The 17,761-nt window shown below is 36.3% G+C and overlaps 1 protein-coding gene and 1 long non-coding RNA gene across 7 annotated transcripts in view; one reads left to right on the forward strand and one right to left on the reverse strand.

Moving 5' to 3' along the window:
* Positions 1 to 17,761, forward strand: part of LOC101159862 (ankyrin repeat and fibronectin type-III domain-containing protein 1) — a 148,537-nt gene that overhangs the window by 84,416 nt on the left and 46,360 nt on the right. For 5 of the 6 annotated variants that reach the window (XM_023949109.1, XM_023949113.1, XM_023949111.1 and 2 more), the window contains one exon: positions 16,145 to 16,185. In XM_023949109.1, coding sequence (XP_023804877.1) covers positions 16,145 to 16,185 — 41 coding nt within the window. Of the gene's footprint in view, positions 1 to 11,368; positions 13,538 to 16,144; positions 16,186 to 17,761 lie in introns of those variants that run through there. The other variant, XM_023949112.1, reaches the window with a different exon arrangement.
* The window catches only part of LOC111946375, a 118,737-nt gene that overhangs the window by 6,961 nt on the left and 94,015 nt on the right, over positions 1 to 17,761 (reverse strand). The gene's annotated exons all lie outside the window — the stretch shown is intronic.

A 17,761-nucleotide genomic window follows, 5' to 3' on the forward strand; every position in this document is an offset into this window, starting at 1 on the left:
CACAGGTTTCATTTCTGACTTTCTGTGTAAATGTTTTAGTAATCAGAAAGCTCTGGTCTTTGGCAAAGTTCTAACACATTTAATCTCTAAAGATCCACTCCCATATAATCTTTTCATCTGTTTTCAAAGTGTTCTCAGTGGTCTTTTAATCATGATTAGGCTGTTTTTAGCCAAAATAAAAAAAAAACTGTGACTTTCTAGGACATAGTTTCTGCAAAGCGACAGTAATTCATACATTTGCCTCAGACTGGGGCCGTTGGTGTGGAGTAAGCCCACCTCTACCTCCCATCATCCATCTGTTTATGCACTCTCCTGCTATCTTACAGCCCCTCACACCCCCAACCTCACATTATGTGTGCAACCAAAATGGTGAGCAAAAGTGAAGCCATCCCGCTGTACACTGTTGAGCCAGACAAGATAAAAAAAGAGGTCCATGAATCTATTTGTCTGCAGGTGGATGCATCTAAATGGAGGGAGCTTTTGGCATGCTGACTGTAGCACCCACGTCACAGGATTTTTCCAACTGTATTTTATTGTCTGCTCTGGATTTACAGTGACTTGAAAAAAGAAATACTCAGAAAATCAATTTTAGGCTTAATTTTATTGTTATATGTCCATCATTGAGAAAAATGCCACAAGAAAATATTTAAAACTCCAAAAACAGGATTTCCATCAGAGTGGGTCTTTAATGAAAGCTAGTGAAAGTAGTTTGATCTAAACTTTAATATGGGCTGTATTAATATGCCTGTTTATTTGAAATAAGATTTAAGTTTTGTTTCCAGGCACTTTAATTCAAGATTTTAATCCTAAAAAGTCAACACGGACAGTTTCTATGGCAACCATGCCACTTGAAAGTTAGAGAGTATGGCTTTCTCCAACAGGCGAGACATTTTTAACCTTGACATTTTTGGAAGGATACTATGACATGCTAGTCCAAGACTTCCCACCACCCAACCAGCCATGAAACTTACACCCAATGTTCTTTCCATTTAGAGAATATATGACTTTTTGCACTTTTGTATTCATTCTTTTTTCCCCAGCAGGTCTCTCAAACACGGCCTGTCATTTTTAATAAATGCTTGAATCTAAGCACATCCTTTTTTTACAGTAAAATATTAAAATGACTAAGCAATGTCTGGTTCGAGAGATTCTCTGGAGGGGCCCTTAGGTGAAGGAGTGAAGCTGGAAGAAGGAGCGGGCCCCTGAGACGCCTGCAAGCCGTCAGGATAAACACTGACCCGGCCACAAAAATGAGCCTCTGGCCACTGTTGGCTTTATACAACTACACTCTTAGTCAAACACACACAAGTGGAAAAGTGTGACTTAAGGTAGCTGAGGAGTAAGAATGATGATGAGAGAATCTGAGAATAAAGGAATGAAGTGGAGGGTTGAAGTGTGGGGGTAAATTCATTCATAATTCTCTCCCTGCTTGTACAAGCAAGCCAAACCTCACTGGGGGATTCAATGTTCTTTGTAAACAAGCCACAAGCACTCAGTGGCGCCTCTAAAGCTAGCGAGATGGAGAGAAAGAAGTGGGTGGAATTGGAAAAATAGGGTGACAATGAAGGCATTGCAACTTCCCGACAAAAATGACTGGGAAGTGAACACAGAGCTAAGAAAAAATAAAAAATAAAATCAGTTGTAGGACTGTAAAGAAGTAATATGTTGATGTGCAGGAAAGTAAAAAACATCCGATAGAAATAAGAATTACTGACATCAATTTACTGTATTTCATCTCTTTGGCAGTTACTACCGCATCTAATTTATCAAGAGTTGTTATTAAAGTTAACAGGAATGCGTGTGAGGTCTATTTATAGACGACTGTTCGGCAGATCAGCTTAAATGTTAGAAAATTGAAGGCTTAATGAACAAAAAACTTGGCACTAAAGAAAATTGCAATATTGATTTAGTTAATTAAAAAAGAGATGGGTTTAGGATTACAGCTTCTGTAATAAAAAAATATAACAGAAAAAATACTATTTCCTTCCTTCCTCATCTGTAGTCCCTCCCTGGACAGGTGGCACATTTGTGTCCTTAAAAACAAAGTGAAGTTAACAACAAAAATACAACAGAAGCATAAATAAGAATTATATACTTTTATTTTAATGAATCGGAAATACTTTTAATGACAAAACAGCACATTAGGTAAAGGGATTTTTTTTAAACTATTCAAGGTAATGTAACCCTTGTGCTACTCTAGGCACTTTAACGTTGGAAGTTGGGTCATCTAGACCCACTAGTCAGTGCTCTGAACCTTTTTTCTTCAATGATTTGTGATCTTCAATGGTGTCCATGGATAACATGAAATCTTTCCACCTTTATCCACCTTTGTCATGGTAGGGAGAACACGTCAATGTAAGGGTGGGGTCATCTAAGATAGCACAAGGGTTAAAGGAATATGTATACTTGAATTCATTATTATTTTGTTTGAATTAAAGTTTTTTTAGTAAAATCTAAGACATTGCTGCTCTCAACAAAAATGTACATGGGTACTTTATTTAAAATTTAAAGCAGAAATTGCATGAAAGCACTAAGGAATATATTTTGGTATGAACAGACTTTAGTTATTATATTTTGAAGTTAATGGCAGTTAAAAAAAACTGTACAAATATAATTTGGTTGGAAGAGTTACCAATATTAAGTCATAAAAGAGCATGAAGTCTAAGTATGATAGTATTGGTCTGACAGAAATAGCTGGATTTGCAACAGGAGAAATAGTTGCTAAATAACCAGCAAATCTATGACATAAAGGCAGTAAAAGAAAGTGATCATGTTACATTACCGTTAAATTCCTAACTCTAACCCAACAAAATTTTGCTGTGGAACCTTAATTGCCGTATTAAAACAGGAGGAAACGCCATGCAACAAGAAAATCAGGCAGTAACTGGCCTAAGACTACACTGATGTGAACATTGTGATACTTTAAGGTAAAGAAAACAAACAAAAATTACTATTCTTAACAGCATAGAGTCAGGATGTGAACATATTCTTAAAAAACAATCCTTCTGTTGTTTATGTTTGTTTTTGAGAAATAATAGCAGCGTTTATTGTGTTTCTACTAAAAGCACGCCCATTTCTATAGTAATGCAAAAGCATATATGTCAAGTGCAGAAAAAGATTCATGTTTCTCACCATTATATTTCAGACCTACAGCTCTGATTACTCACAAAAGCGACAAGAGTCTCTATGGACTAATGTATTCAGATTAGAGGCAATTATGGTTTATTACCATTTTGTGGGGAAAGCGGCGCTCATTTGCAGTGTTTATTCAGTGAATGTCTAATAACGGGAAGGGGAGGGAGCCTTGTATTTCCTGCTGTGCAAGCTGTGATGCTGCAGGAAAAATGTAGTGTAGCACCAATATTAATGACTCATTCCCCCCTCACCTTAAGGACAAAAGTGGAGCTAATTCAGATACATCAGTGCTAATGGTCCAAATAAATCGCTTGTGATCTCACTTTGTTGCTTGTTGTCTTTTAGAGGAGACATTGATGAAAGTCAAACCATCATCTGGTAATCATAAAAAGAAAATATATGTTCAATCACTTTCTTGCTTAGTTGCAATAAAGTCCTTCCAAAAATGTGTTTGAGTGAAAAGTACTGGCAAGAAAATGTAGTTTTTTACTTTTATTTTACCTCAATTTAAATGCTCCTTTTCTTTAATTTGTTTCAAACTGCAGGTTAATACACTTCTCAATTTCAGTTTAACACCTTGTGATCATGTAGCTTTGTCTTTAGGAAGGCATGATTACATCTAATAATTTAATTTTAAAGCACAGATGCATTGATCAGTCAGCCAGCAAATGGAATATAATAATTCAGCCCTGACCAGCTGCCTCATGTATGTTGTCAGTATATGGTGTTTAATCCCTCCGTAAATTGTTCTTTGTAGTTTTAATAAAGTTTGGCATCATACTCAGAGAACATGTAACAACAAGACGAAATATTTTATGATGTTCCACATTTAATTCTGAAAAAAACAGATCTAAAGTGATGCAACCTTGATGGTCGGTGTGTACTCGACCAAGCCTCCACGAGCTGTGCTGTGATTTGTTATGTTACGCCTGTCGTGTTATGCAAAGTGCTGTGCCCATGTGGAGGGCATGCGTACCTTGAGGGGGGAAAAGCTTGTGGAAAAAATCCCATCATCACAACGCACTAACACAGTCTAACCAATTAAGGAGCCGATTTAATTTGATAAGTTGATTTCTTTTTCTCTCTGCCCTTGGGCCCTTAAAGTGTCATCCAGAAGCTAAATGGAGAGGGTAAAATGAGGGTTAAATTAATTTGGGAAGAAATAAAAGAATGTAGAAAAGATAATTAGATATCTAAATGCTAATAAAGTAAAGGTTTTCTTATTAAAATTTTAAGAACTGATTCCTTTAGTTGTCCTTTAATAACAATTTACACTATTTTGGATTAATTCAATATTAAATATTGCTTTTTCCCTTTAAAATGTTAAATGTGATGTTAAAAAAAATTCTGCAATATATTTTAATTATAAATAATAGTGTAATAAAGAATTGTAATATTTGTATTTTTTCCACAAAATTATTACCTAAAAATTAAAACTATGTACCTTTTTTTTAAAGACTGTCCTGGTCATTCATATTTTTCTTTTAATCACTTCTGTGGCATAACTTTTTTTAAATAGACACATGGATGAATGCTGGCCCACATAGGTCTCTTCTTTTAATTCGGTGATTTAGGTTTTTCACACCTTTTTGGAAAAAAAACAAGTGCAAAATGACAGTAACTTACTCTACGCACTACACAGTCAGTTGGTATCCCTCACGGGAAACCTTCTGCCACAAGAAATGTGAAGCATGAAAGGGTTGCTGTGTTGCCCCGTCCTTTTCACCTGGTCTTTTCTGCTGTGTTGCGATGGACTCCGAGGTTGTATATTTAGGTGTATGGTTTGGGACAGGAAGAGGGGAAGCGCTGAGGTTATTTGATTGCTTCATTATGGTCATATATACAGCCATATATTTATGTATACTTTGTTACGTATGTCATTACATGTACACCATTGAGTGTTTGTTTGTTTGTGTGCATGTGCTTGTGTGTGTGTGTGTGTAAGACTGAGTAAAGAGGCCTCAGTGTTTGGACCACCCTGCAAGCTGGGCTGAGTGACAGCGAGGGCCTCAAGACTCTCACCGTGCACACACTCCCGCTTGCTTAAGCACACATACTGAAGCAGACACTGCAGTTGAACACACGTCAGCAAGCTCATTTCTAAGCATGTTTTTTGCTCTATTAATGTGTCATGACTAAATACATTATCCGGCTCCAATGCAAACCCACTCCACTGTTTAAAGAGTCTTTTTGGGTCATATTTAGTATGAAAGATTCCCAAAAAAGTTCAGAGGACCCATCATGACAATTGTGTATTTGGAGCTAAATGCTTTCATACAGTGTTATAATAAATTAATTAAATAAACCCGATATAAAGATAACAAAAAAATGAGTTTTTAACAGTTGTAGTCCCAAATCCCCTGAAATCCACATATTTTGATGTGAGACTTTGTTTTCCAGGGTTTAGTTTGAACTGGCAATGTAAGGGATTTGACCTAGTCACATGGGGGGTCACATCATGGAGCAGTGTTTATATGTTAGCAATCACCCAGTGAAACCCAGAAGTGTGTCTGCCATGCTGTGTGGATGGAAAAAAAATAAAAAAAAACTACAAAATTGTCAAAGTTTTTATGTTGTACATATTTTGACAGAAATGACAGCACAGGTAGTAACAGCAGAAGAAAGTATATCCCAAAAAGTTTATTTTTAGCAGTTCTTAATGTTGTTTTTCATAGTACTTCATGGAGGGACGTTTTGAGGTAACTAAGAAAATCTCCAAACTGATTTTTAACTGGCCAGTAGTCTGCTTAAAAAAAGATAGATATGAATGAACAGGGTTACAGATAAAACTATGGTAACAAAAAATGTAGTTTAGAGTTTAATCATTTAGCCCTGTATTCCAAGTGTTTCATTACACTGAACAATTCTCCTTAACACTATACTTTTCAAAACTACGGTGGCCCTGCAATCAATAAAAAACAAAATTACATTTTGGAAATGAAAACTAAATTTCGGGAAACCAAAACATAGTTCTAAAAAAATCAAAACACAATTCCAAAAAATGTAAACAAAATAAAAAAGAAACTTTTTCAAAAACAGTAATTTCCAGTATTCATAATTAAAAAGCGAAGCAAAATAAGAAACCGGACAAGGTAAGTCTTATGGGATGTCATAGGACGTCCCTGATTGGATGAAGATGTTTCTTTACCTTTTCAACTGAAAGTTATTTGGCACGGCAATATCTTCTGACGGACAATGTTTTGTTGAGCTTCTGGTCACAGCCACTGCAAAAATTCAATGATTACTCTATTTACTTCTTTACCACAGTTCGGACAAAACATCCTTTAACTTCCCCTCTTCTTCGAAGCTCAAACATCATCATCCAACTGAACGATTTCTGGAATCTTGTCTTGATTTTTAAAATGTAATGGTATTTTTTTCCAATTATTTGTTTTGCTTTTTCAGATGTGGCTACGATCTTTAATATGTTTTTGCATTGAGTGATTTGTTGATGTGAATTGGACATCAGGGCCACCGTACAAAACCAAGAAACAGCTGTATAATGAACATCTGCTTGAATATCAATGTATTTTGAAAGAATAATATTTTGCAGTGGGACAGTAGTAAAGTTTACAAAGATAGAATAGTTTTACCATAAACTGGCAAACAATTAGTAGTCATATCCTTGACTACCAAGACACCCAGCAGGAAAAATTGACCTAAAGGTTAGTTGGTCGCGTTCCAAAAATATTTGTTACACAATGACACGTTTTATTAATAACAAAAGTCTATGTACTTAAAAAGTATGTACAGTTAAAATGCATACATTTAAAACTGTAAATTGTCTCCTCACTAAATGTACTCGTGTTGAATGTGTTGATAACATTTTTAGACATTTCTGAACCTAGTTTTAATTGTTTTATTTTATTTATTGTTATTGTATGGTGTAAAATATGTGCAATAGTGGTTTCAGCATGGGAAACACCAACATACAATTTGTAAAAGCTTGGCAGAAAAATGAAGAAAATGTTCAAAAAATTGTTTTTGGTAATGATTTGCCTTTTGCTTTTGTAAAACGGCTAAATTTTACGTAATCTTGTAAAAATGAGACAACTTTTTTTAATGGTTTCAAAATGTAAAAGGTCTGTAATAATTAATCTTTTTTTAATATATAAAATACCTCCAGACTTGTCTTTTAGATCACTAGAACGTCTCAGAGCACCTGTAGATTTCAAAGCATGCTACACCCTCAATCACAAATTCCTGTTTGACTTTTTAAAATTGACTCTATTAAGTCATGTGATGGATTTATCTTGCTTCTGCTATATTAGTAATAACACGTTACTGCTCTGCATACACACTAAAAATCCCAAAAAGCGCCTTTTAGCTATTAATAAATAGTGACATTTGAGAGTTCTCCAATGTTACTGTTTAACTCTGATGTGTAATGTGAAGACAAGTTCAATGCCAACAGTGAAGCTGTAATTGTTCATATGCTTTCACCTACAGCAGTACTGGGAATTGAAGAGAAAAAAATTGTTTGCACAAGATTTCACCAGTCCACTTAAATTCAAAAGGAGTTCCTAGTATTACATCAGGAAGTCTGCACAGATTCTGCAGACATAAGGCAATGTCTTAAAACATTTTTAGCAAAACAGAAATCAGCAGAGTGGGCTGCTGCCTGTAACAGCAGGAGGAGAAGGGAGGAGAGACTTTTGGCTGCTGGCTGGTTAGCAGACGAACATCAAAGAGGACAAAACCAGCTTTGAGCCCAGTTCTCTCAAATGATTAAAAGCAGGGGCCACTGTAACGTCTGGATGGGCCATTTAAAACTAATGAGGTAAAATAAATAGCCTTGGCCACTAGAATGTTTAGGGTGAGCAAATGTAATTGTGTCTCCAAGACTAAGGTGTGCACATTTAGATGTTGAAATATTTCAATACTGGCTCTGTTCATTTGTATTGTAGCTATTTCCTAACACGAGTATAGATTATCTTTATATTTGGCCAATTAGACAATTACAGCTCTTTATAGTTACATGTAATGTTTGCTTTTTGCTATATCTTTGTTTGGTTGGTTGGTTAGAGGGATTTCAGTGATTCTTAGTTTACAATTTGTTTTTCCTATCTTGGCATTTCCTGATTTTTTTGCATTCTTGCATTTTTTTAATTATATTTTTTTACTAGTAAACTAAAACCAGCCAGTCTGCCAATATCCATAGCAATATTCCTACTTTATTTTATTGTATTTTTGTTGAAGGAAGATGTAAAATATTTTTTATAGAGAAGGCCTGTTTGACAAAACACCAGCTAAGACAGTCTGCCTTATCTGTCAATTAGATCATTTGTAAATCTTTTAGGTCTAGTGTAGATTTTTTGTGTGGATCTACATGAAAGACTAGCCCTAGATCTGTGTTTTACCCGAGCTGAACTGTGATAATTACCGTCATGTCCATCATCAGTGACTCACCCCATGCTGCTGTGTCTGTTTTAGTATTGTGAGCGGTACACTCTGAGGGATGTTGGCAGGAGACATTTGCTTTTGTGAATGAGTCATGAATTCTGGATCATTTGTCATTCAGTTGTGACATGTACAAACAGGAAGATCTGCACAGAGTGATGCAAATGACAGTAAGTAGAAGTGAAGTGACATTGGCACATCAATTTACAGAGAACACATAGGGGTGACAACAAAACCACGTGCTTTGATTCATCAAAGGTGAAGTCTGCCGTCACTGGTATCTAAGAGTAAATATATATGCGTCATGGGTGGCATCAGTATTGACTGCACTGCAGCAGTATATGAGTCACCATCATTAACGTCCATACTGACTTGCTCAAAGTTGTAAAATTTCTTTTTTAGCTTCTTTTTGTCTTTCTGGTTCCCTATGATATTCTTTTGTTTCTGCTGAATTAATATATTCCCACCTTTGATTAAACCTTGTAATCTTGTCTTCTTTTTTTTCCCTTTTCATAATTTTTTCCATGTTCAAAGGACAGCTTAACCAAAGGAAAGTACAGTCTGCAGAGCTCCTACAACAAGCCACAATTCTCTTTGTTGACAATCCAAGCTCTTGGCGGGATGATAGAACAAAAAGCCAACCCATCGTAACAGATTCCAGGCCCCTTTCACAATGTGACTTTTCATTATTACAAGTTGCATTTAGCGTCAGAGACGAGTTATTTCTCAATCCAGTTTTCATCCAAGATCTAATGGGCAATTATTTGTGGGGGAGAAGTTAATGGGTGTCCCATTTCACAAAGTCGCCCGTTATTTATGTCAATGAGCGCCATTGTGTGGAAACGTGGCAGACCCGTGCTAACCACTCGACTTGTTTAGATTTTCTCCATGGAATCCCACACCCTTTGTAAGCCAGTAATAACCACAAAAACCAAAGTGTGTGCTTGTGAGTTCATGTGTCTGCATGTCAGCGAGTGTGTATGGCTTGACTGTGCAAAGTCTAGCGAAAGATGTGCAACTGCACTGTCTGTGTGTTTTGTGGGAATGTGCATCGATCAGTTTAACATAAATGGAGAGACATGATGAGAGTAAGCACTGACAGACAAATTCATGCGCACACCCACACAGCGGCCACCCCCGTACACACAAACCCATATAAACAGACATCTTACCTCCCACATACAACACACACCACAGACACTTGCACAAGCAGAACTGCAGACCTTCCACCACATATTCAGACACCTCTCCACACACACGGACATAGCTTGAGATCCACAGCCACATATGCAGGCATCCCCTCCATACACACACCCTCACACATACGCACACACACACACACACACGACTAGACCCACCACCAACATCAACACCCACCGCTTGATGACATCATGGCTTGGATGACAGCACGTCTTCCAGCTCCATTAGTCTGATTGTAGGTGGCTCCGCCACAGTGATTTATGGGTAAATATCCATAGTCTCTGCTGTGCTGATTTATGAACCATGTTTAGGTCCCTTTGGTCCCGCGACCACAAAATTTGGGAGGGGGCTTCCTATACAAATAATGAAGTGGAGACAGTGAGGCAGAAGGATAGAAGACCCACCCTGTCACTGCTTCATCACTGAATCCTGTTGACAGTTTACGATCCACAAACCGAGCACGTGGCCTCTTTAAGTCTTTGCTACACCTGCCCACCTACAGACATGCTCACTAACTAGCTACCTTCTAATCTGTCTTCTTGTCAGGCATCTGGCATTACCAGCCAGTTGTTCTTCTCCTGATGAATCTGCCTGTCAGATCTAGCTGGCTTTCAGCTGTTCCTGCCTCTCATCATCTGTTTTCTTTACTCCGGTTTTTCTCAGCCCTAAAGCTGCTGCACATTTGCCATTTCTGGCTGTCACAAATGAATGCTGACCAAAGGAACAATTGGGATGTTCTTGATCGTGGCTACACTTCAGAAATCTGGTAAAGATATTAGTGTTTAATACATTTATTATCAATCACAGTTTCCATGCAAACTTGAAAAATGTAGATGGATGCCAAAAAATCCTATCTTAAACTCTTGTTTTGCAAAATTTGTCTTCCAGACAAGCAACTTTGCTCAAACTCAAATTTGAGTCCTCTACTTGCCCCCCTCTTTTTAGATGTTTCTAATATATATTTTATTTTTGTTTAAATTTACATTGTAACAAACTTTACCATTTTACTTAATACACTGAAAACTCAGAATGTAAGTCCACCTTTGCTTACCCCATTGTGGATTGTTTAGTTGATGTTGTTGGGAAGCTTGCTCTGCCGCAGTCAGATTCCTCCCCAAGGGCCAACAAAGTACCTTTAAAGGCCATCAAGATACTGCTGAGAGCCCGTCAAGAAGTTGGACAAATTGCGTTTAAGGTGTTTTCTTATGAGAATAAACAATGTCTGCAAATGTATTTGCCTCAAGGTGTTAAATCAGTGCTGGATAAAATTAGAAGGCTACCTTTGAGTAAAAGGTGTTGGGGAACCCTGTTGTGATCCTCAAGCTGTGCCTAAAACCTGAAATGCTGATAGGTGGGTATTTTTCTGAAACTAGAATTGGGTAGATTGATGCATAGAAGTGGTGGAGCCCTAAACATTTAAAGACTTCGAAACAGTAGAGAATTTTTCTGGTAGTTTACATATTTTCATTAAAGGATCGATCAAAATTGACTTAGGCATGACTACTCCTGTGATGAGGTTGCTCTCTCTTTGTTTTAATTCTTCTGTTATTTTATGAACTGGATTATGTTCCCAGCCGGTTTTACAATATTGTTAAATGTTTTCAAAAAAACGAAAACAAATACTTTATTTAAAAGTTCAAAGTTTTTGCACAATTATCTCGGCACTCTCCAATACAGTTTACAGCTTATATTGCACACTTGTATATACTGTTTGTTTGCTTGTTTGATTTTATTATATTACAATGTTATCTTTACTACTTTTCCCTTCCTTACTGTTCTTGCACTGATGGTGATGCTTAAATCTCATTGTACTATGCACAATGACAATAAAGCCATTCTATTCTATTCTATTCTATTCTATTCTATTCTATTCTATTCTAAAACTTTTACTGTCAAAAGTTTAATTAGACAAACTGAGCAGTGTGTGTTTTAGGTCTTAGCTTGTACAACTTTACTGGTAATTTATAGTTTCTTTAATATAAATAAATATATTTAAAAAAAATAGGAATAACTGAAACTGAAATTCAAATTTGTCAGTGATGACACAGAGGGGTAGAAATTGCCCAATTATAGTTTGCTGTGAGCAGGCAGCATCCTATGTTCACATTTATGTAAAGGGCTTGCCTTAAGGATATCACAGGCCAAATGTCCCACAAAAGGTCAGCCTGTTAAGGAAACACAGTTCATGGTGTAAAGAGCAGCGTGGGCCGTGACACTGTGCCCGCTGTTACAGAAATGTTCCTCCTGAGGCACTTTTAATCCAATGCAATCTTCATCATCAACCAATTGATGCAGATATTTGTACTTTGTTAACCAACTGGGAAGATTAGAAGCACAAGTTCTACTAAACTTTGGGGGAAAAAAGTTAAAAGATGATAGATTTCACAATAACATGCATTTACTATAAACTTATTTGATAACGCATCACTGTACTTTGAGTTGAAGAATACAATGTTTAGTATTTCTCTGTATTTTAACTAATCCTTATTCACAACTTTCTTTTGTTTAGCATCCATGATAATTTGCAGAATGACATAAATCATGAATTTTCAAACAAGCACACTTTTATTAAAAATCTAAGGCCTTTTATAATGTAACAGTGTTTCTCATTTTTTTTATTGAAAAAAAAATTCTGTAATTTTAAGACTATATTTATTGAGCGATAACTCTGGTGTTGATATATAAATATATATAAAAATATGAGAACAACTTTGACAGACATTTGACAGAGATTTTTACGCCGGATGCCCTTCCTGACACAACCCTGTATTTTCATCCAGGCTGGGTAGCAGCACAGGGAGACCCAGACTTTGGCCCCCTTGTGGCTACAAAGCTAGGCAGCAGCGTGAAGGTTTTTGCCTAAGGACCCACACTGGATGAAGCCCATCGCACCCCTGGGAAGCAGACCCTGGTGTACTCCAGCCAACGAAGCCATTCAGCCACTTGTGAATTAAAAAAAAAAAAAAAAAAATCTGCCTTAAAAATGAAACAAAAAGAGAAAGGAAATAATGGTTGACAATCGGAACAAGATAAACCGTCTAGCTTGATTCATTTTTTTATCTTTGATGTTTCGCAGACAAAGAAGTTGCATCTGTAGACATAACAACAGCTTCCAGTTAATATGAAGCACACTGTTAAAACACTGCAAATTTACACCGAATCACTAAACTGCAGTGTATTATCTTTAGATATCTGCAAAATTTTTATATAGCAGTTCAGATTTTTGTAGATTAACCTTGGTTATTCAGATGTGGACAAGTTTTCCAGATGTCCATGAAGTGTTTTAGTTTATTGAATGAGTGGTAAGTTTAAATAGTGTGGACGGCAGAAAGTGGTTCCAGGTGGAAATAGGAAGATGCACCTGCTATGTCTCTCTCATTCCCGTTCCATCTACCTCCCTTCCCGTAAACACCTCCCCTGCTCTGTGCCGATCATTTGCTTTAGGCTCCCATAATGAGCATTTCCTCACCCCCTGCCACCTATTCTCTAACTCTCTCCCCCCTCCACTCTGCATGAAGAATTGGAGAAGCTTATCGCCTAGCAACAACAATTAAAGTACAACAAGTCAGTGGCAGCAGCCACCATTGGAGCAAGCTTTCACAAACCTTTCGTGTGACCAGCAGCTTTAGAAAAAAAAAAAAAAAAAGCAACGAAAGAGTTACAGAGGCAGGCGCAGAGCGGAAGAGTTGAAGTTGGACAGGTGAACAGCAGTTAGCGGCGGTCGTCTTTGAAACACCACAGTGAGGATTTGGGGTTTGGGAAATAAGAGAAACGCAAGACAGTGTGATGTCAGACTCCACAGGTATGTGTGTGCAGTAATATATAGAAAACTAGTGAAGGGCAATTTGCAAGTCTGTTTTGTATTTGTATCTAGCCTCTTATTAACTCCATGTGCACATGATGTACCATTGCTTGCATATTTGGTCACTCGTGTATTAGTATTTTAAGAAATAATGAGGAAGGGCTGCATGCTTTTGAGGCGTTTGGAGGGAAAACAGCTCAAGGAAAATTGTCAGTGTGATTTCACAGCTGTGAGGGAATGCCAGGTTACTGCTGGTCCCTGTTTAAAAGCCTTTCTCACACCTGCTTTTAGACTAAATCTAAGCAAAAATCTCTTGATGCTGTGAATACTTTGATGCACTCCTGAAGAACTAAATAAATTATCTTCTCCTTTATATTATCACTCTGTCCTATAATTACGTTGGACACCTCGGTACAAAAAATAGGGCTTTTTCTTTAACTCCAATCTTAAAATATGTCAATATTGACATTTCTAGAAATAACGACTTTAAGGGGTTTACCTTCAGTTTAGCATTTTATGCGTGTTAGAGTATTATTAGGGTCTGAGTTTGACTTCAATGATCTCCTATTTTAGCAATGTGCTGTCAGGAGGGGTGGTGAGATACCAACATTGATAGTCATATTCCCTTTTTTATTTCTGTAAAAACTGCGACGATGTTTTCAGGTGTGGAATTTTTATTTTTAAAGTTCCTGCCGGGATCCAAAAACACAAAGTCAAGGGAGTTCCCAATGCAAGAAGAAAAGGTCATATATTGATGTAAAAAAAAGCTGATCAGAAGTTTACAAAACCTTTAGCTTAATGTGGCGCTCTGTGACAGGAACGTAATCAAGCTCCTTTAAAAATAAAAAAAGAGCTTTTTAATGAAAATTTTGATTTCAGCACTAATCCTTGATTAGCCAATAAAACAAAATTGTTAGTTTTCATGAAACAAAGCAAAGATTCAATGGACACATCATCTGTAAAACACACGGTGTGGAATACATGTGTTCCAAATAGTAGACAATTTTGATGTGTACGGTTTCTGAAGCAAAGTTTTTTTATTTAAGTATCAAACTGCAGATGACTGTGGCTGTAAAATTAAAAAAAATGAAGCAAAACATGTAGTGGTAATCATTACATCATTGATTTCACACATCACTTCCAGACAGAAAAATAAATCACTATTAAAAAGCTTTAAACGCAAACTTGTGGCAGCAGAAAAACATAAATAGATACCAAAAAAATGTAAAGTTTTTATCATCTGAACTGAGAGTGTTGGCCAAAAAATAGATAAAGGAATAAATAATTGGAAGTTAAATTCTCATAGCAGGTCTTAAATGATGAGAAATTACAAATGCAACCACAAACATCTCTAGTTCATTAATAAGAGCAATTATCGACAGTTTAACAAAACGATTTTTTTATACTGCAAACTTTCCCTATTATTTATCTTTAATCCCTCTTCTTTGATAGGTATTCCTGAAATAGGCCTCCTTCCCCCCTATAGATGTGTCTGTCAAATGGAGCACACCCACCTGCTGTCATCCCCATCAGGAGAGTGGTACTGCCTGAGGGCACTGTGGGGGAGCTGAGGGGGTTAAAGGTTACTCACTCTGTGTGCTGCATCCTGTCCTCACCAGGAGGATGAAACCATATGAAGGCTCGGTGTATGAGAAGTGGTCAAAATGTCACCGCACTACAGACATGAAAGCACGCACACACCTGAACGGTCTCTTTCTGGTCCAAATGTCACTGTGCCTCTCAAGTAAAACCATGTTTAAACATGTGCATGCAATCAAAACCATGCCTCTGATGGTTACTGGGGTTTTAATTAAACATTTCGTATTTGTTTCTTTCATAAATCCTAATTATTTGCTTTTATTTAAAACTGATTTCAGGCTTTCAATTGCTCAAGATCGACAAAAAGACAGAACTCCTTTTTTTTTTTTGCCAAGACAAATCAGACGAGCCACCACCTCCGCTCACTCATTCTGGGAACGTAGCTAAGTTCTTAGGTTACATTTGATTGACAGTTTTGGCTTGGTCCACTTGCTGTGAGCTTCAGTTTCCCCACAGAGTCCCAAGATGCTGATACTCTTATTTCCGAAAGATCAAAATGCCTAACTGCAGCACTTTCATTCCGACAGTGTTTCCAGCCCAAGGCTAATGAAGGCACACTTCATTCACATGTTTGTGTGTGGATACTCTTTATTTTGAGTGTTTGTGTGGCTTTTTTTTTTTAAATACTTTTGGTAAACAAGACAACACCAAGCACCAAAGCAAAGTGTTATTTTTTGATTTTTTGCAATGTGCATACTTGTTTTAAAGGTTTGCTCTGCTGGAAGAAAGGTTGAACGAAGCTGAATAGGATAGGAAAAGCTATTATTATCTCATTTTACAGTGGAAATCTGTCAAAGTTGTCTTAAACCTTTGCTCACTCTTTTTTATCCTGAATATTTAATTGTATGACACAACTACTGATCAAATGTAGAGTTTTATCATTTACTGATAAAAAACTTTCCAGTTTGCAGGTTAACACATTGAATTTGCTCTGATCGTCTCATAGCTTCAAGAGGTGTTGTCACTTTTTTCAGTGTCCTCAAATTGTTTTTTGTTTTTTCCCCCCAGAGTCTTGGCTCTGCTGATCGAAAAGAGAATCAGCATAAAAAGTAAGTCCCTACAATTTATCTTCCATAAATCCATCAATATCTGCATCTTCCATTTTTGCCATTTTCTAATTTAGGGTTTTTTGAAAGTAGTAAAATAGCATTTATAAAATGTAATTTTAGACACAAGTAAAATAATATTACCTATATTGCATTGTTTTGTGTATTACTTGGAACTATGTGGAAGTGCCTTGTTTAATGTTTACATGCAAAAGTACAACATTGAAAATAGATTAAATGTCATGAAGGCTAAAGAAAAAAGCTTCAAGTTAAACCTCATGTTGGTGTGGATTTTAAATGTGCAGATATCCTTCCAACATTTTACAAATATTTTACTCAAGATTTTGGATTCATTCTTGCCCACTCCTAAAGAGTAATTTGGAAGAAGGTTAGACATTTCAGGTTTCATGTACAATACACTCCAGGACAGTACAAGTTACAGTCCTAAGTTTTCTTGCAACATTGACAAGCAAATGCATTTTTGAGCTAAAAAAGTTTCAATAATAATTCAGTTTAAACAAGATAAATTAATAATGAGAAAAATGTTTAGCAAAACACAAATTACTGTCATCATAAAAGCAGAACTCAGTCATTTTTTTTGCTGTAGCCATTTTTTATTGTATTTTAATACTACTAACTCTGATGTATTGGGATCATTCTATTTAGGATTTATTCTGGATTTTAAATTGCCCATTTATGACATTTGCATTAAATGGAAAGTTTCCATGTTTTTCCAGAGTCAATTTATACAAACTATATGAAACATTTCAGCTTTCAGCTTTTCTCTTTTTATTAAACAAGAGTAGAGACAAAGAGAGTGAAGTCAGTCTGCATATCCAAAAGTGAATATCACTGTTTTCCCCTCTATTAAAAGAATAGCAAAAGTTGACTTAACAATGCTAAAGTGCTGTGTTGGTCTACATTATTTTATAAGAAATATAAAGAAAACCCTAAAATATATCAAATGTTTAAAAAATAGTATTTATCTCAGACCCCATTACTTTTTTCTGTATGCATTCTGGCTTGTTTACTTATTGTTTACAAACACAATTATTGATTCTGTGCATCAGGATTTTGCTTCTGGTTTAAATAGCAACAATAAGAGCAGAGCAAAATCCTCCTTTCCAAGAAAGCTGTTTTCTAATTACCAGCATCTCTATTCTCATCAGGTCTTACCTCATCTTCTGGCCACATCAGTCAGTTTAAGGACACAAAAAAATTCTCTTCGGCATTCTATTTTTAGAAAGGGTAACGTCCATATTATTCTTTTTTAAAATGCTATTAAAGCTTGTCTTTAAATCCTTTATTTTTCATTTCATGCTTTTAGACAGTTAACCCTATGCAGTTTCAGGTGTGGAGAATATCTCTTGTCGATGATTACATGGTTTCATAGCAACAGTCTTTTAGTTCCAATGGCAAGGAGGATGTGAACATATATGCAATACATGTGAGACATGGTTATCATTTAAAAAGTACAGAAATGGACAATTCAAAAATGCACAGCTGGAATCTGACTCCTTAGGAAAACTTTATCAGTCTCAATATCTCACATTAGGTTTGGGATTGTTATCTACATGTG

Source organism: Oryzias latipes, chromosome 19, assembly GCF_002234675.1.
Source record: "Oryzias latipes chromosome 19, ASM223467v1".
Lineage (NCBI taxonomy): Eukaryota > Metazoa > Chordata > Actinopteri > Beloniformes > Adrianichthyidae > Oryzias > Oryzias latipes.